The sequence below is a fragment of the Salminus brasiliensis genome, chromosome 4 (genome assembly GCF_030463535.1).
Source record: "Salminus brasiliensis chromosome 4, fSalBra1.hap2, whole genome shotgun sequence".
NCBI lineage: Eukaryota > Metazoa > Chordata > Actinopteri > Characiformes > Bryconidae > Salminus > Salminus brasiliensis.
Window position 1 is genome coordinate 6,498,222 of NC_132881.1, and position 26,028 is coordinate 6,524,249.

The 26,028-nt window shown below is 38.4% G+C and overlaps 1 protein-coding gene across 4 annotated transcripts in view; it reads right to left on the reverse strand.

Annotated features, from left to right (window-relative positions):
* mdga1 (MAM domain containing glycosylphosphatidylinositol anchor 1) overlaps positions 1 to 26,028 on the reverse strand; it is a 238,769-nt gene that overhangs the window by 105,119 nt on the left and 107,622 nt on the right. For all 4 annotated transcript variants that reach the window (XM_072677420.1, XM_072677419.1, XM_072677416.1 and 1 more), the window contains exons 5-6: positions 9,576 to 9,772; positions 6,339 to 6,471 (exon numbers count right to left, since the gene is read on the reverse strand). In XM_072677420.1, the coding sequence (XP_072533521.1) occupies positions 6,339 to 6,471; positions 9,576 to 9,772 (330 nt within the window). The remainder of the gene's footprint in view (positions 1 to 6,338; positions 6,472 to 9,575; positions 9,773 to 26,028) is intronic.

Here is a 26,028-nt window from a genome sequence, read left to right on the forward strand (position 1 = left end):
ACACAAAGCATCACTGATGTAAATCACCCCCTTGTGGAGACTATTTGGCTGCTAAATGTGAGTGAGAGAGTGACTGACTGAATGGATCACCTACCAGGAATACGAGATGCTTTGCATTTATAAATGCAGCGAGCTCAAAGCCCAAAATAACCAAATTGGTTAAATAAAGGCTATAAAATGTTGTGCCGGTTGAAAGCAGAACTAGGCCTGTGAGGCTTTAATATAAAGAACAAAACCAAATAATGTAGTCAAACACAACATAAACAAAACCAGGTAAAAAGGGAAGGTAAAAAAAAGTCAATAATAATCAATAATAATAATAATAATAATAATAATAATAATAATAAAAAGCTCAAACATGGATGACAGCAAACACAGAAAGAACGCTCTGTATGTTGCTGGGAAACAGTGGCAATACTACAAAGAACAAACAGGTTTATAAAGGCTGGAGTAATATGACAGATGAAATTAGTTAGATTTCTGGGGATGACAAACGTGACAAATGTTCTGTGATTGGTAGAAATCCAGGTCCATGTGATGCAAAAGATGCAGTATCAGGCCTGACAGATTCTTTTTACTGCATCTTCCGACCTCTTACAGTCTAAAGCAAGTGAAAACATCTAAGAACATATATATTTATTGAAAATATTTATTTTTCTTAGAGTCTATTAAGATTTTTCTTAAGCACAAAGTTAAAAAAGCACATCTAAGAAGAATTTCGTTCTTAAGACACTTTTGTACTAAAGGTGACATAAGTGTAAAACCCATTCCTATTAAATCCTTAAATCTTGCTAAGTAGTTTTGGTCGCTTATGGTTTTTATATATAAGAGCAAAACAGAGAAATTAAAGGTAAAGAGTAGATTGAACAGTCAGAAATAATCCTGTTACAGCCTCTGCATTAAAGAGTCATCTATTCATCGTTTTGTCATTTAGATCATGTCTAAACAAAAAAAGTGTCTTCCCACTGTCTCGGTCTGACTCATTTCAGTCAAATTCACTGTTCTCTTATTCCGTCCTGTATCTAACACATTGTTCTTTGTTTTGTCTTTGCTTTCCCATTATTCCAATCTGATAATAATGACTCCATCTCGTTTGCTTAAGCAGCCTCACAATCAGCCAATTAAAAGTTAGAAAAGGAAAATGGTGGGGGAAAAGGAGCTTGAGTCTGTGTGATTCTTCACACCATAGTGATATAATCCCCTTTTGATGCTTCTTTTGTGCGTGTAACCAAGATAGGCTAAATGCACATAGAGAAATGCAAATGATAGTGCTGTCTTCTGATATCAGATCCCGCCACAGCAACCATAACACCACAATACAAAGAGACAGAACTAAATTTCATGACTACGAGGATGTCAAGTGTTAAAGGGCCATGTAATTATATGTTTTAAATAAGAGCTAGATGTACTATGTCAAGCAATTGTAAAGTCTTAAGATGTTCTATTCACTCCACAGCCCAGCTATGATTGCACGCCTTCAAAAGTGTGGTGTTAACTATTCTGTTCACTAAATTTTAGTACAATACACAAAACGATAAATCATTATCAGATGCCGTCTGGATTGGAAAGAGATCAGGTTTTTAATATGCCTGTAAACAGTGTTATTAAAGAAGTCATTGCTGGATGTTGGAAGTCTGAGGTTCTCTGAGGAATGCCATAGAGGACCACCTTTGGTTCCATATAGAACCAAGTCATGGAGATGTGATCTCTAAATTGCTAAAGTTAACAGTTCTTCACACTCAAACATCTCTAGGACTTGGTTCTTTATGGAACCAAATGTGGTTCTTCTATGGCATTGCTCAAATAACTCTTTGTACATTTGTGCATCTTTATTATTAGTGAAAGTCTTTGGGCAAATGTGAAAAATGTCAAGTGTTCATTCAAATCTTAATGATCTTCAAAGAACTTTAGAGATAAGGCAAATCTCTGGCAAGTCTTGTAAGAGTTTATTCTCAAATATTATCAAAAACAAATTTACTTAACTGACAGATGGACTTTTTTGGTGCTATGGTGATGTGTAAATCAAGGATCTACTCCCATCATTCTTCATTTTACACTGAAATATCTTATCCTGTGCCAAATTACTCCACCTCTCTGGGTAAACCTAATCCCGTCCAAAAAATTGCTTCAAAAGCATAGTAACAAAAATTAGTCACTTTAAATCTAGAAATAAAGAGACAAAGAGAGGTGGAAAAATGGTCATGCAAAAATGAATCATGACTGTTATTAATACATAAGTGGACCTTCGGGGGGGGAGCAAACCGATACAGCCTTTGGAATAATAACAATAACAGTAAAATTACATGAAATTATTCATATGGCCAAGCTTTGGCTCTGTTCTCTTTCTGTCCATCAGTGGCGTCAGCGTTCCATTAAATGACATAGTGGACACATGCTTCGGTCTGAGTTACGGCTATCAACTTTTAAGGAACTATTCTGTGTTTTAGCTCTTAACTGACCTTCAGAAGATGACTGGTTTACTCAGCCGGTTTGGAGTTTCACACCGCTATATATCGACTGTAATATAAAACAGCCATTCACTCAAAGAGCCTCTAAAGACGCAGTCTCCTTCAGCCTCCTCTCCTAGAAACAAACTCTCAAAGCTCTCGACACTTTTCCTCAATCTTTCACAAATACAGAGATATATATGGTGGTCCAGCAGCGCGTCCTGCATGTATTTTTCTTTTTTCATTCTGGTTCTGCCCTCCGCTGTCTTTCCCAAGCTCAGACAAAAGAAAAAGAAAATCAACAGAAAACAAACTACTCTTTCAGAGTCAGGGTGTCTTTCTGCAGTGCAATCATGCCACGCAGCAAAACAAATTCCAATTTTGTGCCCATGTGTGTGTTTTCCCTTCCCAGGGTTCTCCTAGTGCTAGGTGTGTGTGTGAAGAGGCTATCTGTGTGCTGGTATGTAAAATACCTATGATATAGGCTTAATGTTTTTAAAGAGCGTGGAAATATTGGCTGAATTCCTAGAGAAGTGTATGCATGTATTTTGGGAATGGGATGGGGCGACTAGGAGATGGTGTTCATGATTCTTTTTCGCACAAAGAGGAAGGAATACCACACTATGCCATCTGATGGCAAGGTTTAGCACTTCTGTATCTTTTATACATGCTTGCACTGTTTCCATGAATTCTTAATACAGCTAATGTGAACAAGAGGGATGGGGGGAAAAAAACAAAAACAAACGTCTGCATCTTTCTGCATTAGTAATTTATAAAGGGCGTGGATGAGCACAATTTCCTTTTATTTGCTCAGAGAATGTGTGCTTTCTTATTTCATCTGGGTTCTGTTCTTTATGATTTTTATAAACAATGATCAAAAGAGGGGGAGACATTAATGAAAAATTAATATAAACTTTTTTCCCCATTACATCCGATCATTGTTAGAACAATAAGTCAGAATAAATTTCATAAAAGAATCTGAGATTAAACAGATCCAGGAGCTGTAACTGAAGAAATCTATCAACCCCTTACATTGCAAAGCAAAGAGCCTTCCTTTCTCTGATAAAAGGAATGGAATCTGCCTCCTTGTAATTAATAACAAGGGCCTCAAAACCATCCCCATCAAGCTAGCAGCCTTGTAAAGTTCAAGCACTTCTCTACATGGATCGTCGACCACCAGGAATAATGCATACATATATAATGCATAAATACAAAATACTTCGCGCCTGACTGATGTAACATGAGCGATTTAATAGCAACTGATTAATTGCCCACATTATTTAAGTTTCATTTGCAAAGGACACATGAAGGACACATGAAGCAACAAAAAATGGATGAATATAATTTTACAACAAGAAAATTTTATATTTTATTACTGATATATTGGATCATATTACTATTTATTAAATGCACTGATGGGAAACAATGAAACTAACAAAAATAAAAAAAGGTGAAGATATTTATTAGTAAGTCTTTCTGAAATTAGATCTTACAAGAGGGCCAGTGCTTACCCAACATGCTCATGTGGGGCTCACATGGGTGGAACATGGGCTAGGTGCATTCCAGGTGGACGTAGTTTCTGAGCGGGTTTGTACATGTGTTATACTGGGACCCAGTTGGGTTTCCTAAATGGGCCCCATCATTACAGCCCACTTAAATTTTACATGGCTCCCATCTAGGCCCCATATGCAGTGCACAGTCCAGGCAGGGCCCATGTTTAAGCCTTCCTGGTCCCATCACCCAAGGACAAAATGTTCTGGCTCCCAGCTGGGATACCCATGCAGGCCCCAAATGGACACATTAGCAGGGTGGTGGGCTTGGCCAGAACATAAAATGGTAAAAGGTGGATTTAGTATAATGCCTTCTCTTCTCATTGCCCCACATCACTTTTAGCTGTCCTAAAAAACCTCCCAACATTATCCAGCCTCTTAGAGCAGATTTAAAAGTGAATGTATATAAACTGGTCTACTGTACTATCCCAGTGCCAAGTTAAATCTGCCAAGATGTTTCTTTTGCATATGAATGTAATTACAGCACTTGTAACAGAGAACTCTTGGCATATGGCACTAGAGGCACATTAGAATGAGATATCTTTGTGTTTATAGTCCTCAGTTTTCACTATAACCTAGACTACATTGTGGTTATTTTGACTGTATTAGTGTGCTGGGGGACATACATAACAAAAAACATCCAATTCCATTTATAATGTTCAATCTGTGCTCCATTTGTGACCACACTGTGCTTATCCATGAGCAGATTGGAGTGTTTTCGGCTTTCAGTTTGATTCTGTATGTAGATGTAGGTTAGATACGTAGGTGTGAGTAGATACTTCTTTTCTGACAGTCTTATCAATAGAAACAAGGCATAGGAACAAGGAGAGACAACAGCAAGAACAACAATGTTCCAATTTATGGTATCTTGAATATAAAAGTCTTCAGCAAGAGAATTAACAAACCTGTAGATGCTCTCGTCTCTGTAAACACACAATACATGGGAGACGGAAAGAGCAATGAAGTAAGACTTGGGTCAGAGATAAATGAATTATACAGAGAGAGATAGAAAAGAGGTGGTAAAGCATGAAAGAGCGAAACAAAGGTGTGTTTTGTCACTCGAGTTGATCTGTTGCATTTTATGCTCTGTTTAGCTTGAGTTTTATTAGTGCAGCAACAGTTTAACATCTTAGAAATCTAGTAGAAAGCCTTCCCTGGACAGTAGAGATAGTTACTTCAAGTAGAATATACTCTTCTGTTAATAGCCTTGTTCTTAGGAGAGAATGAGCAGTTCATATAGTGTATAAAGAAATTTACATAAGCATACAATATATTTTGACAGGTATTAAATACTATTCAGGGGAAAGTATTGCAACAACCAGCAATTTAGTGTCAATACTGATAAAAAAAAAAGATATAAACGTCAAGGCATTATTGGGCTTTTAGTGATTTTTTTAACTGATCCTTTTCTGGGGTGTGGTTTGATGTGTAGTTGAAATGATTAACCTTTTGGAACATCCAATTACGTCCAAGTTTCCACTGTATAGCTGCTGGTTTGAAGTTATGCTGATTTCTGAGATAGTTATTCTTCCTTTTTGCCATCCACTATGTGCAATATTACCAGGTACAGCTCCAGAGCATGCTGATACCACCACCACCATGTTCAACAAACATCTTTCTCCTCCAAACAGATTTCTTTCATCTCACCATATATTCTCCAGATGGCTTTTTCTTTGGCCATTTGGTCAACTGCAAACATCAGGTGAACCTTAAGGTGGGGTTTTTTGGATGGCAGCCTCTCAGTCCAGGGCGATGCAAAACTCACTTGACTGTAGACAGTGACACTTTTTCCGGCAGCTTTCAGTTCATGACAGATATATATCTGTGCCTTTGTGGTTCCTGACCATTCAAAATAATTTCCTCTCAGTTGGGTGCGACAGCTTGGGTCTTTCGTTATAATTCTGACCTTGTTCATTTTGAACGTTTTCACCAAATTCTTTTTTCCCCCTTTTAAAGTAAGATGCTCAATGTACACTCACAAAAAAAAAAAAAAAAAAAAAAAAAGTTTAAAGAAACCATGCAAAGCCCAATATTTCTGATTGCAATTGTATACCCCAACTGAGTGCCAAGCTGAGTGCTGGGATTTCACTGCAACAGCTATAATCTGCCAGTTTTCTGTCAATCACATAACATATCTGTATATTGTGCATGGTCAGCAGTTGGTTTCAACAGTGAGATGAACAATAAGGGCCAGGCAAAAAGTCATGAGAAGGTAGCCAGCTAGTTAGCCAGTGACAACCAGCAGTGCCTGTCTCTGACACATGAGAGACAGCGACAGAAAGACAGAGACAGAGAGAACGTGACAGAAAGAGAGAGACAGAGAGACTAAACTGGAACTCACTGGTTGCATTAGTTAGGCGGAAGGTGACTGAGCTGTCCGGTATGTCGCACACGTTGCGTACGGACACTTGACAGGTGTAGTTAGCAAAGTCCTGAGGCCGCAGGTTCTTAAGCTTCAACACCTTTGTCTCACCCTGTAAACACATGTACACACAGACACACAGAAGACACTGATTATTGGTCAAACGACGGCACCACACCATGTGCACTACTTACTGAACAGCGAGAGTTCATTAGGCTACCCCTTTACAAACCTTAATAAGCATTTATATAGACTTGTCCCAACAAGTGCCACGAAATTCTAGATACACTTGTGTCATTTTACATGGTAAAGTGTTTACAGAGGTCTGATACTGGTTGGAATGAACCTTTATAAATATTTATGTAACCCAAAGTAGTTATGAAGGGCACATGTAGGCGCTATGCAGACCTCTGAACACTGCCCTTCAGTACCAAGTATTCCCACCTGTTTGAGTCATTTAGGGCCAGATGCGGAAGATATTTTATCTATGGCTGAGAAAGTATGCATGTTAAATATGAAATTAGAAATGCGGCTGATTACACACCCCATTCTATTTTCCAAAGTTTTGGCAGCTGAATTTGTGTGAATTGTCTCTGCTTCCTAAGAAGTGTAAATTAGCTGTAGTGTTTCAAAAATGTGTTGTTGTGAGGAACACAAGCCCCAAAACACATTTGGAAACGATATCTACCAACAGAATAACAATATTTTTACTCTCCAGAGCTCCAGAGAGTTAACCTAGTGACTCCTATGCTACTGACTTTCCATGTTACTGCTCCCCAAATACGGCCTTCTTTTTGTTTTCTTTTATTTTAACAAAATTACATCCTTGCAGAACATAATGAAAGAATTTAATTTCTTAACACTGTTATTTCCTCTTTTGTCTCAAGTTTATTGACGGCGTCATTATTTCGCTGCACATTCTAAACCCTGTGTCTCAACAGGCATAGCACAATTAGTAAGTGAATTGTGAGTGATTCTACGCAGAGTTCATGCGGCTGGCTACAGCCTTGGTAAAACGTGAACTGTGGATTCATACTGTGGCTGCATCAAAGCACATTTTACTATGTGTTTTCCCATCTACGTACATCTGGTCTTAATAAACAAAACCAAGACAAGAAAGAAGACAAAGGGAAAACACTAGAGTCCATGTGTCTAAAGGAATGTGAGAGAGAGAGAGAGAGAGAGAGAGAGAGAGAGAGAGAGAGAGAGAGAGAAAGAGAGGGAGAAAGAGAGACTCTTAAAGATTTCATGAATATCAGTCATTTTGCAGAGTCCATCAGCCGTATGAATCATTGTCATTAGGGTGATGTATTACAAAGCCATCATCTAGGTCTCTTGTTCCCCTCCCATCTATTTCTCCTTATGCAAAGTGGACTTTAATAATGGCTTGCAGATCAAGGGTTCATCACTCATTTTCCATCGTCTTTCTGCTGCCTGTCCCAGGGGAGACCAAGCAATGGTCAGCTTCTGGTGTCTTTTTACTCCGCAGGACACCTTGTGTACCAAAATAATCACTAGGCATCAGCTGCACATCCACTGACTAAATAACCACTCACGGCCTTTAAGCCTTTAATGCAAAGGTAAAATACCGGCCTATTTTTGCCTCTGGATCTATGCTTCTCCTTTAATTGTGTAATTTCTCAATTATGTGTTCATGTTTTTGTTGTTTAGGTAAATAACTTATTTCTTTTTAAACAATCACTGATTAAGTTAATAGGAATATACATACAGTATATTAACACAGTGACATTCTAATGAAAACAACTCTTTTTGGAGACTTTGGTGATGGACCCTTTAACATTGGGCACAATAACTAGATCAGCACGAGGAACTGGAGCTTTCTGTATGCTCCCATGGTTTCCTTCACTATATAAAAGTTTCAAAAAGGCAACCTTTACTGTTTTATGCTCTGTGACTCAGATCAGTAAGCAAGCATTGCTGCACAAAGCAACTAATATGTAAGTTGTGACACAAATCAACTATGGATTAATAAATTATATAATTTCCAGCTGTGTCAGAGAAATCTTGTTAGTACCTGAGAAGTGCAGATAAAATGCTATTAAGGGTTACAGATGATTTTAGTCTGAAGTCTTTGAATATATTGCTGGTAATACATGCAATAGGACAGAGCTGGAACATGCAATTCAGATATAGAAGTAGAGGGGGCCAAGCACTATTAGCATGACAGCGAGAGGCATTTTAATGTTTCAGTGTTACTGCTAGAAGACAGCATGATGTTTCAGTAAAGAGTCTGAATTGTTCAGACAGTTTAAGAACAGGCTCGCCTGCTGTACAAGACCTTAACCAAAGCACATCATCTTTAGAATGGCACCCAAGGGAATTGAGTGTATTGGCTTTCAAACCATAAGACAAAAATGTCTGCAGTACAGCGGCTGCATGCGAATAGTGTAATGATTATTTGAGAATACGCTGGAAAATAATAGACTGTGAATGCACTAAAGGGCATTTTTGTCCGAGGTCCACTTTAAAAAATGGACCTTCAGCTCGCTCGGTTGCAATCATAAATTCTGCTTTTCAGAATATTTTTTCTTCATGTATTCATTGCATGCCAAACATGTCAAACATGAAGCCTTTTCCTGTGTGTGTGTGGTAGGGGACATGACAACATATCAAAAGTTTTAAACTGTCAAAATGACCATCTCTGTTTTAATAAAAAAAAAGAAAAGAAAGAAAAAGTGTCATTGTGTGTAAACTAGGACTGGGCAATTAATCGAATATCCATCAAAAACGACATTTAGAAGCTCTAATCTACACAATCTTGCCAATAATTGAATGTCTTATTTCAATTATTTTATTTTTATTTCTTTTTTGTTGATACTTTCCCCACTGTGTTTTTATGTACTGTGCTGTTAAAACATACTATGTGTAGTAGCATGACCCCACTACGTCCAGTCTTGCACCTTAACAGTTAGTACAATGTCCCTGCTCTATACTGTGTATTGGTATAAATATTTATTTATATATATATATATATATATATATATATATATATATATATATATATATAAATAAAACTTGGCAAGTATACACACACACACACACACACACACACACACACACGCACATATATACACATATATATATATAAGTGAAATGTGATGACACATTGTGTGACACATTGACCACATATTGGGTTAATGTACTTGCATCACATTGTTATTCCCAGTGTTTAGATGTGCATTTATTTATTTTTACCTGTGTGTATAAAGGTTCATAGATGTCCACACCATTATCTTTGCTCTGTTCAATGGGAGTGTTGCCACGTTTCCAGATAAATCTGGCTGGAGGGTTGGAGTTGACAGTGCAGCGGAGAAACACCGTCTTCTCCTGGTAGTAGTTACCACGCACATCACTGATGGTCTGGTGTACCGTGAGTACAGGCTTATCCAAATCTGAAACACACACGCACACAAACACAAAGAGTCAGTAAGTAGAGTCCTCTGTAATCAATGTTAAAATGATCCTTCTTCGGGGCTCTGAGCCGCTTAGCAGATCAAATGCACATGGCAAGACTTTCTCGGACCTTACAGCCATTGGTGGCTCAGAATCCAAGAGAGCGTTCTGAACCCCACTCTCTGTAGGTGGGTACAATGTTCAGTCAACACGGGCGTCTGTTAGCTGACGTAACAGAACTTGCCAATAGGGAGTTAATACGCCTTCATATCAACTCAGAATGGTTCGATTCCAGCCTTCACACGCCCAGAGCCGAGAAAATTTCACCATTATGAGTTTTACATATACAAGACGGGTCATAGCTTGCTTGGGGGGGTGGGGGGCAAATGACCTTATATAAAATATTTTGACTCACCAGTGATTCTTAATGAATGCACTTAATTGAAATCATCTAATTTTAGCTAGAATAATAGATATGCTGACTTGCAAACTAAACAAATAGGTGGCTGCCTCTCATCTATACTTTTTTTATTTATTTATTTTTTACTTTTACTTTTTTTTTTTGCTCATACTGCTAAAAAAACCCATCTTTTACCCTCTCTTGCAAAGAACAACAAAGAGAAATGCCACTTGTGTACATATTTTTCAACAAACCCCTCACATTTTTGGCATGTACAATTCATACAGTACTCTGTATACTCTGTACTCTTGTGAAAATAAAAGGCAAAGCCCTGAGCTCAAAGCTCTGCTGGAGGCAGAGTGTAGAACATTACAGTGTTCCTTTTCTGACCAGTGATCAAACAGTGGCCTCCTTGGCAGTATAGGATCCATGGAATTCATGCTGGGCTCACATCACAGGGATTCTGGACCCCAGTGGCTGTGGATGCAGCAGAGGGTATCTGACCATTGCCCCACTGTGTACAATCATATAAGCAAGCGTGCTCTTTATGGTCCAAAATGGCTTTGTGAATTCTTCAGCTGTGTAAGGTCGTCGCCCTGCCTCTAGAGAGGCTTGCTCTATCCTCACCGCAAGTTGGCAGCTGCTAACAGGGTCTGTGTGTCAAAGATCTGCTCTACTACGTGTGGGTTCATACTCTTCGGATGCCTGCTGTGTTTTAGGTTGGCCATTGCTGTGTGTAGCATATGGCCAGTAATTAAGCAGTGGCAGGCAGTCTACCTCTGGTTAAGTGATGATAAAGGCCCAGGCTAAGTTGAAATTCATTCTGATTTGTATTTAAATGGACTCTTTGTACATTTTACTTGCATTTGTGACAATTGATGCCAACAGGGACAGGTCTTATTTTATTTTTTTTTTATTTTTGACATAATTTCACTCATCACCGCAGTCAAGCAAAAATCTTGCAGCTCCATATTTGCTGTTTAGAACTTTGACAGAATTTCAATCTGGCAGTTGTTTGTGTTGTATTTCATGATCAATGAAACCTTTGATGGCTGGAACAGTGAAGTCTATATCATGACAGTTCAGTACGAATATACCATTGATGCACTACTAATGGCAAAATATACTACTGCATATTAGTTTACTTCTAATACTTGAAGTGAGATTTACCTTTTGCTGGAATTAAGCAAAAACAGCCAAATTGTTCTTTGGTACAGTTAACAGCCATTCCTTACAGATGTGGTTACAGTCTTACAAGAACCTGGGCATCGTACTCAAATTCCACAAAAACTCTCAGATATAGCATAACAATAACAACTGTTTTCCTTCCCCCAATTGGCTAAAGCTAACGTTAGAGTGCCGGGCTATCGATAGCAGGGTTGTGGGTTCGATTCCCGGGCTTGGCAAGCTACCACTGTTGGGCCCTTCACCCTCTCTGCTCCCCGGGCGCTGGAGTTGGCTGCCCACCGCTCTGGGTGTGTGTGTGTACTCACTGCCCCTAGTTCACTAGTGTGTGTGTGTGTTCACTACCACAGATGGGTTAAATGCAGAGGACACATTTCGCTGTACCTTTTTATTTTAATTCTAGAAGACATATTTTGTTTAAACACTTTAATATTATTAACAGGTTCTTATTTCATACCAGGGTTCTCCTATTTCTTTATATCTCCCACTCCGGGCAGCCTTACATGCGTATGGTGTTCCCTGGGATGCTCCTTCAGAAACATCTAACATTCACATCTAACATTCCACAAACACTTGGTATAGTAAAAGTCTGGAATAAAAACTTGGAGGATGGAGTCCTGGACTGGGATTTAACTTGGAATAACATTTTTCTATTTAAAAATGTTTGCCCAACAATTCATCAATTTCAAATTTGCTCACATATTTTATATCACTCCAGACCGGGCATTCCAAATGAAATTGTGTACCAATAAATTATGCCATGAATGTTCCGTGGGTGTTACTGGTACATTCATACACGTTTTCTGGCAGTTTTTTGGCAGTGTCAAACAATTTAGGGGTTTTGTAATGCTCATGTCATTTTCTTTGTTGGATCAGGACTTTCCTTTTTCTCCATACTTATTTTTGGTGGGAGAGGATTCTATACAAGAGCGAATTACTGCCAGATTACATCATGCCATGGCAGCCACTGTTCGACAGTGGTCCGATGCTATTGACTTTGCTAGAGATCTGTCTAATCAAATATGAAGCAGTGTGTAGGGCAAATCTGTATCCCCCCCTTTATATATATTCTATAGCATTACATATATAGCTCAATATAAATGTAACTTTCAGTGTACACACACTAAATAATATTACATTTGATATATAATCAATCATATAATTAACGTAACATTAATATTATATTGTTGATTGTTTGTTTTTTATGGTTTGTTGTAACCATGACAGCTTTGTGATGGCATAATGAACATTAAAAGGCTCCATAATGATCACTTTCCCCCACATTAGAAGTATGTGTTTATAATCATTTATCAATAAAAATGGCCTTAGAAATATTAAGACCAGTTTCCTCAGTGGATTAATAAATTTGAGAAAAAATTGATCAAGTGGGTCCGACCATTAAATCTATCCCTAATGTAAACATACGTTATGAGGATCAACAGCTAAGCTGATTTACCATCTTAATCAGCACATTTTCTGTATGTTTGCCCCGAGGATTAGCTTTCCAGCCACATTGACCATCAAATATACCAACGATATATCCTAGCTGGAGTTTTCAGTATATCATATATTAACTACATAGTACCATATATTAGTATAAATATCATACAGGCCTTAGTAACAAGCCAAATAAAAATGATGTCAAATAAAAAGAAGAAAAAAATTCTCCCTAGAACAACCATACGTAATCAAAACAAGATTAACTTAATTAAATGAATAAAACCCCTTATAGTAATCAGTCTTGTTAATATCATTAAACACGATCATGCACTGCAGTACATAGGAGTTATTTGCCTTGGAAAAGCATCAAAGCACAGATCCACCCACACTCAAACACACTTTCTTCGACACTTACACATATACCACACCTAGAGCAGCCAGAGAATAGTCAACACTGCAAGAGATATGAAGCTAAGCAGAAAGTGTTAGAATTAGTGAGGGGGAGAGAGAGAGAGAGAGAGAGAGAGAGAGAGAGAGAGAGAGAGAGAGAGAGAGAGAGAGAGAGAGAGAGAGAGAGAGGAAAGGGTTAAATCTATCTTAAAGTGTAAAACTGCCTGACCTCTGCTCTCAGAGGAGGAAGCTTGATTTCCAAATCCTCTTTGATTTCCAATATACAAGACCCACTCTAATAGCCCCATGTGTCTGGGGAGTACTGAGTGTGTATGTGTGTGTGTGTAAGCATGTGGGCATCTGTGCGTGTGTGTGTGTGTGTGTGTGTGTGTGTGTGTGTGTGTGTGTGTGTGTGTGTGTGCACATGAGAAAGAGAAAATATGTATCCACGTGCACGGTCTAGTGTATGTGTTATTCGTCAAAACCTGCGTAGGTGGGAATGGACCCTTATGCAGAAGAATGTTCCCGACTCGACTTTAGCATGCGGGAAAAAGGGCATCGTGAAATTTCACGATCTCACATTACAGCACAGTTTTCTCTCCTACCTCAAAATCTAAACACAGTAGAAGGGCTGTGATTATCAACATACTGTTCTTTAAACACAACATATGTTGTGCCTTGAGGAGAGAAAAAAATGACCTCTGAAGTTTTCAAATATCTTAACGCTGCCCCCTATCCACCTTTTCAGAATTACACCCAAGGCAGTACTTGAAAATATCCAGCAACACTGCCTGGCTCTGAATGGAATTAATATCAGTCCACCGGTGCAGAAATGTCCACAACATGAGGATGACACATAACCTTCAAACACTAAATTAAATTTGACAAAATCGTGTAAATTGTGGTCAAGCTAATCTTAACTTAGAACGTCCGAGCCATGAGAAATAGGGAAATAGGGAGTTCAGTTCAAGGAGCTAAACTTAGCTCAAGCTGATTGGTGTATGACTGCAACGAGTGTAAATGGTCCATTATAGCTTCTTTTAAATCAGATCTGCCATTACACTCTTAATTTCAATTCATTTGAAGCATTTCTATTGGTTAATTTATCATTAAATACAATGTAAAAAACAAAAAAACTGCCAGATTAAATTCCAATCAAAAAGGTAAAAAAACACTAAATTGAGTGATGCGGTGATGTGTAAAATTATGTGAAATTAATACAAAATAAAAATTTAAATATAAAGCCTTATTTCAGTAATCTAGTATTCATTAATGATAAAATCAATGGGCTAACAAACTGTACCAACATAAAAAAAAAAAAAACATGAGATAATCCAGATAATAATACAGTTTCACATTTATAAGCAAAAATGCTAATTAAACCTCCTTGCTTCTAAAAAGGCTGGGCATCTGTACTATAGATTCCAATAGCCAGGCTCTTGCCAAGTTTGTGTTCTGTATAAGTCTGTATAAGTAAATCTGGGTCAGTGTGACAGTGTCTCCATACTACACCCCTCTTGAAACTAGACTGCGCTAAGTTCCACACGCAGGGGTCGTCAATGAACAGCTTGTCATAATTATGCAATACACTGGGGCTCACTTCTAATGGTAGTCCTAATACACTACTATTTCTACCTGAATGACATGGTTTAAATTGATTGAATGAAATTTTATATCAACAACGTAGGCGTTTAACAATACATTGTATCATATTGTATCATTCAAAACAGGACCTTTTTTTAACACATTTAACAAACAGTAGCAAATATGTGTGGGTTGCTCATTTTAAAACTGATTTTATTTCGGAAAGTGTAATAAAAATGACAATGATGCCAGATTTCTACTTTTAGTTTAAGAAAAAAAATTAAATCATCACTCAAATTAAATTTTACCTCAAAATCAAAAGCAAGGAGGAAAAGCACGATCCAAAAATGTACAAATGTCCAAACATGAGGATGTAAAGTCTTCCAAAACCCATCCAAAGAATGCCAAAAAATCATGATAGTTTGGCAGCTTAGCTTTCTGAAATGGTCAGAAAGTAAGGGCAGAGCGTCTGAGCCTAGAGAGACAGAGACAGTGCAACATTGAGTATTTATGTTTTAGGACACTACAGAGTATGTCAGACATTTTCTCTTGGCATCCAAACGATGATTTGGACAGGTATCCACACGGCATCCATCGATACACTGAAAACTAAACTGAAAAATTTAGCCTAGTCAGTCTTCAAACTTCAAATAACTTGCATACAAATGCAGTTTTTTATGATCATGCTAAACGCTAATGCAGGTTATTGATTAAAGTGTCAAAATGTATTTATTGATTTAGACACAATTACAGCTATTTAGGGAACTTCCTAGTTCAGCCCTTAACAGTGTATAAATAATGAGAGAGTAGGGATCATTTCCAGTTCCAGTTCTATACGGCTGTGTCCGAAAAAGGATTAGACAAAATTTCAAGCCGCGGAGACAACAGCAAGTATACGTTGAGTTTTCAAGAAATCTCGCAATCACACGATTGTTAATTTAGGGAGGGACTAATTAAAAGTAATTTTAATCAATACTAAAAGTTTGTTGCAATTGTAAATATATATTTTTCCCCCTCACTCGCTAAAATAAGCTGAGAGATCCTGTTGATTAAAAACTTTCAATTGAGTTTGTTACAATAACTTCTAAGGGTTTGTAGAGAGATATGGACTGCATACTATTAGCTTTCACAAACCAAGCTACTCATAAATCACATCAGATGGCCCATCTGGGAAAATCCTAATAAGAAAGTGGTCCCAAAAGAGCGGAATGAACGGCAGGCTGACCGGAACAAAAGCAGGGAACGAGGCGAGAGATTGATTTTCTGGGTCAGGTCAGAGGCAGTTTCCAGAGCATCCCAGATCCGAGGTTGGAGGCAGGCTTGAGCACGGCAGCACGGTCACAGAAACTGAGCTAGGAACGGAGTCATTGAGCATTTAATAGGCCATTGAGCCAGAGTGTTTTAGTGGATTGTGTGTTTGCTTGCTTGTGTCTGACTGCAAATGCAATTACGTGCTGTTTGTCCATGCAGGCCTCTCTGAAAACCAATATGATTAAAGCAAAGAAAAATTGTAATGTTGTGTTATCACATACACACATGCCTATGTGCATACACACATACACACACACACCAGAACGCACACACTTCTGTACACAGAAGAGCACAAACAGAGGAGGGCCATGCTTTTGATCCAGCCGGCAGCTCGTCAATTATTCACGATCCGCACAGTGTCTTAAACTGGGTATAGGCCTACATTTGGAAATAATGAGAGGGTTGGCAGGCCTTAGAATGCAAAACAGAGAGATTGCTTATTTACAATCACTGGAGCTCCTCCATTCTCCAAGGTTTCAACAGTTGTGTTCTGGGTTTGTTCCTTAACGGCACACGGTCCAAATATCAGCACATCCATGAAGCCTAAGTGGAGGCACGGAAAGCTTGAATACCGGCTGGTTGCCTTGGCCACAGCTGCCGATGCATGATGCTGTAGAGGCAATCCTACCTGATGCCTTAGAGTTTAGTGGTTTTATCCTTGTTTTATAAGCGTACATGATTTAATCATACTACTAGCTGGCCTTCCGCTGTACAAATCTGTCAGTGATCGATAGATTTCCATAAATAGCTGAACTAAAGAGGTGTCACTATATACTATAACTGTATACTAGCCTAATTAACACAGCATGCGAAATCAAAGTCATGGAGTACAATGGTTCCACGTCACACCTTGTAGTGTGGACACCATAGCCGTTGCCTGGGTAACACAGAGGCAATTCACAATTATCAATTAGTTCGTTTGCCCCACAGCGGCTCCTTCTAATGTGCTCTCAATCCATAACGTATTTAAATAGTGCCTTAGGGTCTTGTGAGGGGAACTCACGGCATGACTGCAATTTTCAGTGCCCCAAGCACTTTTTTTTTTTGATCAGATTAATCATCTGGCTGAGGACGGTATAGATCCAGGCTGAGGTAAGAGAGAACTGATCCATGATCAATGCTGTAATATGAGCCCCAAAGCCTGGGCTTATCCTGCACCTAAGATCACAGTGGACGAGGGTCAAAGGTTAAAACAAATGGCCCTTTTGTCATTTAGAAGCAGTTTATATGACCTCATATTCTCAGGTTTTAAACAGTGCACAGCTGTGGGGCCTGAAGGGGTCAGCTTTAATGGAATATTTATGGGTTATGGCTCTTAAACCAAAGGGCCAGTTTCAGTGGATAAATCGTTAACCTTCAGACTGGCACTAGTTTTAATTAGTTTATACTTGATTGTTATTAAATGTTAGTGGGATCTACTGTATGTCTACTCATTCAGAGGTTTGGTCATCTAAACATCTAACTACTATATATACACACATACACACACTCACACACACATATATATATATATATACACATACACACACTAACTGGCTAGCCAAAAGGCTTATATTAGCCCTAATGTGTGGCAAATTGGAAGGAATGGTCTGGTCAGTGTCTGCCCTTGTGCCTGCTTACATGTGACAAAAGTTTGGGTACCCCTGGTAAAACAATATGTTACCATGAATAATTCAGTAAGTAGAAGATGAAATGGTTTCTAAAAGGTATGAAGTTAAATCTAATATTTATACATTTGAAGCAAAACTTTCTGTTTGTTTTTATTTTAAGTATTATTTTTGAGGAAATAAGGACCGAGACATCATGCTAAAGCACAAGGTGGCTTTAAGAAGATAGCACAACTGCACAAATATGACCTTCAGGGAAGAGTCATGTAAGTATAAATAGATAAACCATAAAGAATATAGTTGCACACATACTATGTAAACAACTACTATGCACTACACTCACTACTGCAGAAGGTTGACATTGTGCTACCTTGGATGAAACTTAACCGATGCATGCTCCAACCAAATATTTGTTCTTTTGTGAGGCTGGACAAGCTGCATAAAACACTGCTAAAGAATTAAGAGTGATACTACTTTTAAATAGAAACTTAAGTTTACAAGTGAAAACTAAAACCTATTTAGCGACTTAAACATTGTAACAGTCCAATCTGAACAACGTTTAACAATTTCTCAAGATCCCAAATGATCTTTCTGCCAACATTTAAGCCTCACAACATTTCCTATTAAAGGATACACCTGGTCAGGGCACATATAGGTCAAGTGGGAGCCAAACTGAAAGTTAAAAGGACTTGATTTATTTTAGTTACAATACAACAGTAAAAGAAATATGCCTGCAGTTGTGGCACCCCACTGACAGCTGATCATTACAGACCCTATTCTCTGTGAGTAAATACTGGTCATCTGGTCACTGATGGCCAACCTTTTTATTCTATTTACTGCCAGGGTGGAATGGGAAGAGAATGGAAGTCTAAGGTAGAGAGCTTAGTGGCCCAGATTATTACAGACGCACCAACATACTGCCGCTTCAAAAGGAGTGGATGCCCCTGCTGCTGCACGCCCCTCAGAGCAACACCTAAAGACACCAGATACCAGGGGCCAGATGGCCTCCGCATGGCCACTATTTATTTTACTTTGAAGTTTCTTATTATTATTTTGGCTTCATGCATGGCATGTCTTCTTGACATCCTGAGGCAGGGCCCACCCCTTCATATTTTTATAGAAGAACTTAGTACTGAGTTCAGGAGTCATTTCCTACACAAGCTTAGTTCTGTTGTTCAGCCAGCTGGCTGGTTAGCAAAGCTAGCTATCTTAGCATTCCCATAAATGTTGCTAATGTTAGGTAAAACAGTGTAGCGGTAGTGTTCCTAAGGCTACACAACACTCAAATAAGCCTTGACTTGACTGAAAAACACAGGTGCAAACTTCGAGGCTTGGAAGCACAATGTCATTGCCATCCCAAAACTGGGTGGAATGCTTTTGCGCTAAGCACAAGAAAAGCTGTGATTGTGAAAGTGCTATAACAGTCTGAAAACTGCTGTGATTGTGAAACTGTATTAAATGGTTGAAAAACAGAAGATGCTTTACCATGTCCTTCCCCAACAGATTTGGCAGATTTTCAAACTAGGGAAGTTTAACAATGCATTTGTTGACATCTATGATGAATTCACAATTTTGCTAGTTTGTACAGGCTAAAATCCAAAAGATACCTCAAGCTACATGCAGCCAAATACAAAAGTCAATGGATCTAATGCATGAAGCCAAAGAAGGGGACACTGGAAGCGCAGGAAGCCAGTGAAGGGGAGTTACGTGGCTGAATGTAGGAACATTAAAGACAAGTTGTGCTGCCGTGTTCTGTTCCCGCCATGATTGGTTGCAAGGACCTGATGGTACGCATAGGAACACCAGCCAGAAGGGTTTTGCTGCGATAGACTGAACAAACACTTGGGTGGCCTCTAGAGAGGAAAGATTGAATTATCCGGATGTTGTAAGGAAGAAATCTGCCTGACATAGTAAGGTTAGCAACATGAGTTGACAAAGTAACAAACCTGATAGATCATCAATTTAGTTTATTACACAGTCAAGCAAATATATATATATATATATATATATATTGTTTTGGGTTTTTTTACACTTGTTTTTATACTTATATTCATGTTTATTTAGGTTTATGTCATGTATGTTTTTTTGTTTGTTTTTTAATAGAAAACTGAGGTGGGATGAGATGCGATAACTAGTTAACATATTTCTATTAAAAAAATAAACCTCTATGGTTTGATTCTGGGTGAGGGTAGGCTGATTTGGAATGTTCATTTTTACAAGACAACATTCAGGACATAACTACATTCTACCTTCAGTAAAGCATTCTGGGAACAATAATAATAAAATAATTTCAAATCAAATTTCAAAAATGTAAATCAACCAAAATAAAAAATGTTCACTGGATGTGTAATTATATGTAACTATGCAAATAATTACAAAACATGGTTTAAAAAGTAGAGCCAAATAAAGGTACTACCTGGAATTTTAAGAGTTAAATTCATTTCTAACTCTGCAGTCCAGCAATAAACAGTTATTTAGGTACTTTCTCACTACCAAGCAGCTTCACAGTGGTCTAAACCTGAGAGCCTTTTTAATTAAAGCTCTCAGTCAGGGCCCTGGGATCAGACTGCTTTAAGGGAGAGGGGGTCAGAAGCCGCTCAAGCACTTCCTGGGTCACTGCTTGCTGAAAAGATAAGCGCTCAGGCAAGAGCCAAGCGGGGGGACACTGGCTCCCGACGGAGCGGCAGCAGAAAGGTTCTATAATTGCTTGTACTTCCACTTGGTTCTGTTAATTGCCCTAGATTTTTGGGGATTTTGTCACACACGCATGCAAACACACACACACAAATCCACATGCACAGACAGACACAGTGCACAGCTCTAGCTGTTAGCTACAGATGGTGGTGGATGGTAATGCTGTTTTTTAATTGGCCTCCCAGAGTAATGGTTTGTGTTAGATGTTTTTTTTCCCCCTCTTTTTTTTTTCTTTCTCTCATTTCACTGCAGTGCGCTTCTGGTTGCTACACCATCAGTCTTACTGGTCGAGATATCGACCCGTCTGGGAATATTTAGACGCTCAATAACGAAGTGCAGACCAAGTCTCACTGATAGAGTTCATAGCCATTACCATCAGCTCTATGAGGCAAGAGTCAACTCCAATCACATAGTCTGGAATATGTAGCTTGTTGAGGAAATATCAAGCCAAACAGTGACCTGTAATTCATGTGACAAACGTCAATATCATCTCTATGACAATACAAAATGTATAACACTGCATACACGGTCAGATCCTCCAAACCAGATCAGAGCCCTTCTTGTGTGTTGCATCATGCAGGGGGTTCTGTTCATTATAAAGGAGAAAGCATTATCCAGATCTGACCACATTTCAAGTTCATTTGTTTGCACAAAGCCAGGTGTAAACACCCCGAACACACATAATCCGTTTTCTGTGTCCGGATGATCTGTTGTTCCATCATGTTGTAGAACCCCCAGCATTCCTCTAACCTGTTTACAGTAGTCTGGAGCAGGATACTTCTGATGAGAAAAGCTGTTTACAAAAAGTCACACTGGGGACGTATTTTATTTACTAATGTGAACATTATCCGGTCAAAATAGATCCAGACACTATCTGGATACAAAATGTATGTTAATGCCCAACATATCTATAACCCCTTTATCAAATGTTTAATTCATTTAATTGACAATTTAATTGAAATTTAGCAACGCAGGAATAGGTTAAGAGTGAACTCAGGAAAGCTCTGGGTAATTTTAAGAATTAATTTAACTGCATATGACTTATGACAGCGGGACATTTCTGGGAGTAATCATTTGTGAACAGAGGCTGATAACAGTATAGACAACTGCCTGTGTGGAACATTTCTACAACACTCATTCTTACAGTTGAGGGTTTTTGTGGTGCCTTCTTCTACTTCTGTCCCAACTTGTGTCTTGTGCCATATGGTTCTCTTGCTCCACCTTGACTCATTTCCTGCATCTGTGTCTTGTCTTGTCTTGTCTTTAGCCCCACCACTTATCACAGTTTTCTGGTGTTTCTTGGCCATCTCTGATGTGTTTATACCCCTGTCTGGGCCACCTTCACCTATTCCTGCCTTGTGTTTCATGGTTCCAGGCCTGGTTTCTGATTCCTTGTTTGCTTTTCTGTCTCAGTTTTTTGTCTGTGCTCAGCTTTCTTTTCCGCTTTGCTATTTATCTATTTTCATAGATCCTCTAGCCCTTTATGATTTTGCCTGTTTTATCAACCCCTGCTGTTAACCCGGACTATATTAAAGACAACTCGCACTCGCATCCTGCTTCCTTGCCTCCTGCCTTGTAACATTAGTTTAGTTTTGCAAGTGAAAACACCCCAGGAGTGTAGTTTGTACGTAATTCCAAAAAAGAAGAAATCAACCCTGCTCGTGTGCATTGCTGTTTTTGCACACAAGTAATGAAGCATGCCCTGAAAAGCAAATGTTTGTGATGCTTTTGATTTCACACAAGTTTTTTTGTTTTTGTGAGAGGAACACACAGCATGAGTTTATTTTGTACTCAATTCAGAAATGAAGGCACCATTGTGTGTTTATGTTGAGAATGTCAAGTCCTGTTTACTGGGACTTTCAACAATGTGCATCCCAGTAAAATATCATTTAAGGGCTGCAATTATGAATTTTCAACCTTAGTAATAACAGTATTTCAGTCTCAAGTATTTTTTTTTGCATTGTATCCAGCATCTGCCTTTTATTTTGTGGCACTCTTGAGTGTATAGGTAGTAGTTACTAAATATTATGCTTATACTGATATCTACCACCTTGCAGAAACAGATGAAGAAAATTTGGATGGAAAATTTGAGAAGAAAGCCAAAAAGATCAGATCTGTATTTTCACAAATTCTTGGGAAATGAACAGCACTCTCACTTTCGCTCTACTGTCAGGAGACACTGGATGTTGGATAATGCATCATTTACTTTTCAATGTAGTTTCAATGTGCTAATGGCGTGTGAACAATTTGCGGCCTTTAATAGCCAGCTAGCTTTAAAAAAGCTATAATTTATCAAATGCCAACAATACCTGCATGACAAGGTGGCCACGGCCCTACGTGCATCAGATGAGCATATCATAGTCACATCTAGATCAGAACAGAACTTTATGTAATCTGATCACTCCCAGATTTCCATAATGTCATCTCACACACATATTCAAAGCCCCCCCCAAAAAAGCTGCTGTCATGGGGTTGTTTACATTGCCACGGTTATGCCACCGTCAATCAGCTTGCTGCTTAAAACACCCACACAGGGCCTGGCGAGGCAGCACAGTTTTCAATCACATCTTTTAAATCATTTTAAATCATGGTTAAGGAGATCGTTTTCTTCCCTAAAATCAAAAGCCACATATCTTTAACAGCACTAAAACCATTTTGACATTTGTAATCAAGCTGACAGTCACCTTAATTAAGTGTCCAAATCAAATTAAATATACTGACATTACATTTTCAGCACACAGTCTTTAACTTTGAGAGTCAGTTAAGAGCACAATTCATCATTAATCGCTAAGCTCTTCGGAAATCAAGAACTGTAAGTCCTGTCAATGCCTTGTTTTTTGTAAATTGACCAAGACAACTGATGCTGTTCTCTCTTCTTTGCCGTTCTCCTGGAAATACACTGAACTGTAATGGTTTGACTAAGATATCAGTCTGGCAATGGAGGCCAAAAAGAGTGTGCTTTTGTGCCCTTCCTTATCAGCCTTTACTCAGGTGGCTGACTACAAGACTCTAATAGCAGCCCAGTCTCTATTAAACCAATGTTTGTTCAAGCAGCTTCCATGGAGAGAGTTTAGCTCATTCTCCTCTCATTTGCTGAGCCACAGAGTCCGGTTTAAGCTCTAAGAACTCTTGGTTCAAAAAGAGGTACATTAAAAGGCAAGTGTTCCAGTACCTTCTATATGGTCAGCTAATCCAACCTGACCTGAATTGTTGCTAGAAAGGTTGAACCTTGGTAATTCTCTGTATTGTGTCTTAAATGTGTCCTGAAATGTAATCAGATCTTCATTATAAATCCTAAAAGTAAACAACAACTACACAATGGGGTGGAGGAATTTTGACCCATTTGACCCATTAAATACAAACTTGATCAAATTCAGAAGCTGCTCTTTATATGTCCTACCACAACATTTCTATTGGTTTAAGGTCCGGACTGTGACCTGGCCATTTAAAACCATCTTACTTAGGGCCATTGTTATGCTAAGTAGCCCAATAACAGTTGATATTTAGTTTATAGACAGATACCTTGACATTCTCCCTTAGGATTTGCTGGGTCCATAGATTAAATAATAATGGCAATGTGTCCTGGACCTGAGGCATGAAAGATGCCCCAAACCATGATATTGCAACCCCCATGCTTAACAGTTAGGATGGCGTTCTTATGTTGGAACGTGATATTTGCTTTTTCGACAATACTTTTTTAGTTAAACCAAAATTCACAGAACATTTTTTTCAATGGGATTCTGGCTTATCCATGTGGTTTTCAGCAACCTTGAGGTGGGCAGATATGCTCTTTTTGGAAAGTAGTGGCTTCTTTCTTGCTATCTTGGATGCTCACAATTCTTGTTCATTGTTTGCATGATGGTGGACAAAAGATCTCTGACATTACATAAGACCTGTATAGGTCCTAAAACATTACCCTAGGGTTCTTTGCGTTTTTCAGAATTATTCACCACACCCTTAGAGTGTTTTTTGCTGGACAGCCACTACTTTGGAGTGTAACAGTACTGCTGAACTTTTGCTGTGCATCATCTACCTCACAGATGATTGGTGGAGGCCAAACTCTTTAGAAATGCAACATTTTCACATGTAACAACAAGAGCTTCAATAATTTCTCTTCCTCAAAAACACCCAATAAGTAAACATAAAAGCTATTAAATATTCCTGCATTAATCATTTAATTGGGCTCTCTTTATAATGTTTTAGGCATTAGACAAAGATCTGATTACAAGTCAAATTAAAGTAGAAATACTTTGAACAAACATGAATAAATATAATTCATTGGCAGGATAACTACAAAAATGCAAATGCAAGTATCATATTAGGGTTAACGGCTGTTGATTTATAATATTCAGTTCTTCTAGGGCTTCTGCATTTGCACTCCAAACAGAGGCATGACTGAGCTTGGGTTTAACAATACATATTTCAAAGCCCTGATCAATGAAAAGCTATCATTTGAAATGCATTTTGGGGAAATGACTAAAAGCCTAAATTGGGATTTCACCAAAGGCTAAGAAAATTGTTTGGGTCAAAAATGCTCATGAGACTTTGTTATAATATTGAAGCTGAACATTTGCACATGATCATAGCACTAGACTACACTTGAAACTCCTAGTCTGCTCCCCACAATTGGAATACATTTCTAGAAAATAAAATGCTTTGCTACAGTCAACAGTACTGCTGGCAGATGATTGCAGAAGGGTTACAAAATACACTCTTTACAAATACTAAATACTAGCATACCAACGAATGTCTGATCCAACAATTATCCACGTTATTGTTCCTATTATTAAATACGTACATATACAAATATATACCTATATGGTCAAACATTTGTGGACACCCCTTCTAATCAATGCATTCGGCTTCCTTGCTGACACAGATGTGCGAATACACACACACAGTTTGCCTAGTCCCTGTGGAGAAGTACTGCCAATAAAATAGAACATTTAAACATGTACTCAAGAAACTGCTTACAGGATAAAAATAAAACATAAAACCACAAAAAGAGGATGGCTTCTACAGCACAAATATCATCCTAAACACACCTCAAAATTCACATGGACTACTTAAAGAGGTGCAAGCTAAAGGTTGAGCCATGACCCTCTCAGTCCCCTGCCCTTCATTGCAAATTTGTGCATATGTCTCAAACAAGTAGTGCAGCAAGATGACCCAAGAATTTTACGCAGCTCACAGAAGCCTTTTGCATGAAAAAATGAATAAAACCCACCAAACAAGGACTGAAAGACTTTTGGCTTGTAAACACGTTTCATAGCCGGCTGTGATATTTGTCAAAGAGGGAGTTACTCACTGACCATTAATGGTGCCCAAATGTTTGCTTGCAGCCTTTTTCTTTTTTGTCATTTCGAAACTATAATGTTTAGTCACCTAAAAGTCCAAAAATAATGTTACTTAAAATAATAAAGAAATGTTCTTTTTCATGAGTGGGTTAATCACTTCACTTAACTATTAACAATAACAAATCTTGACCAGGGTACCCAATCTTTTGCATGCCACTGTACATATAACAATGCCCTGAATAAAAAAAATGGCCTCCTTAATTCTAAGGGATTAAGAGAGGCGGTAAAAATGTCAGCGAAAGATAAATTATGAACAATGCAAATAGGTGGAATAAAATACATCAATC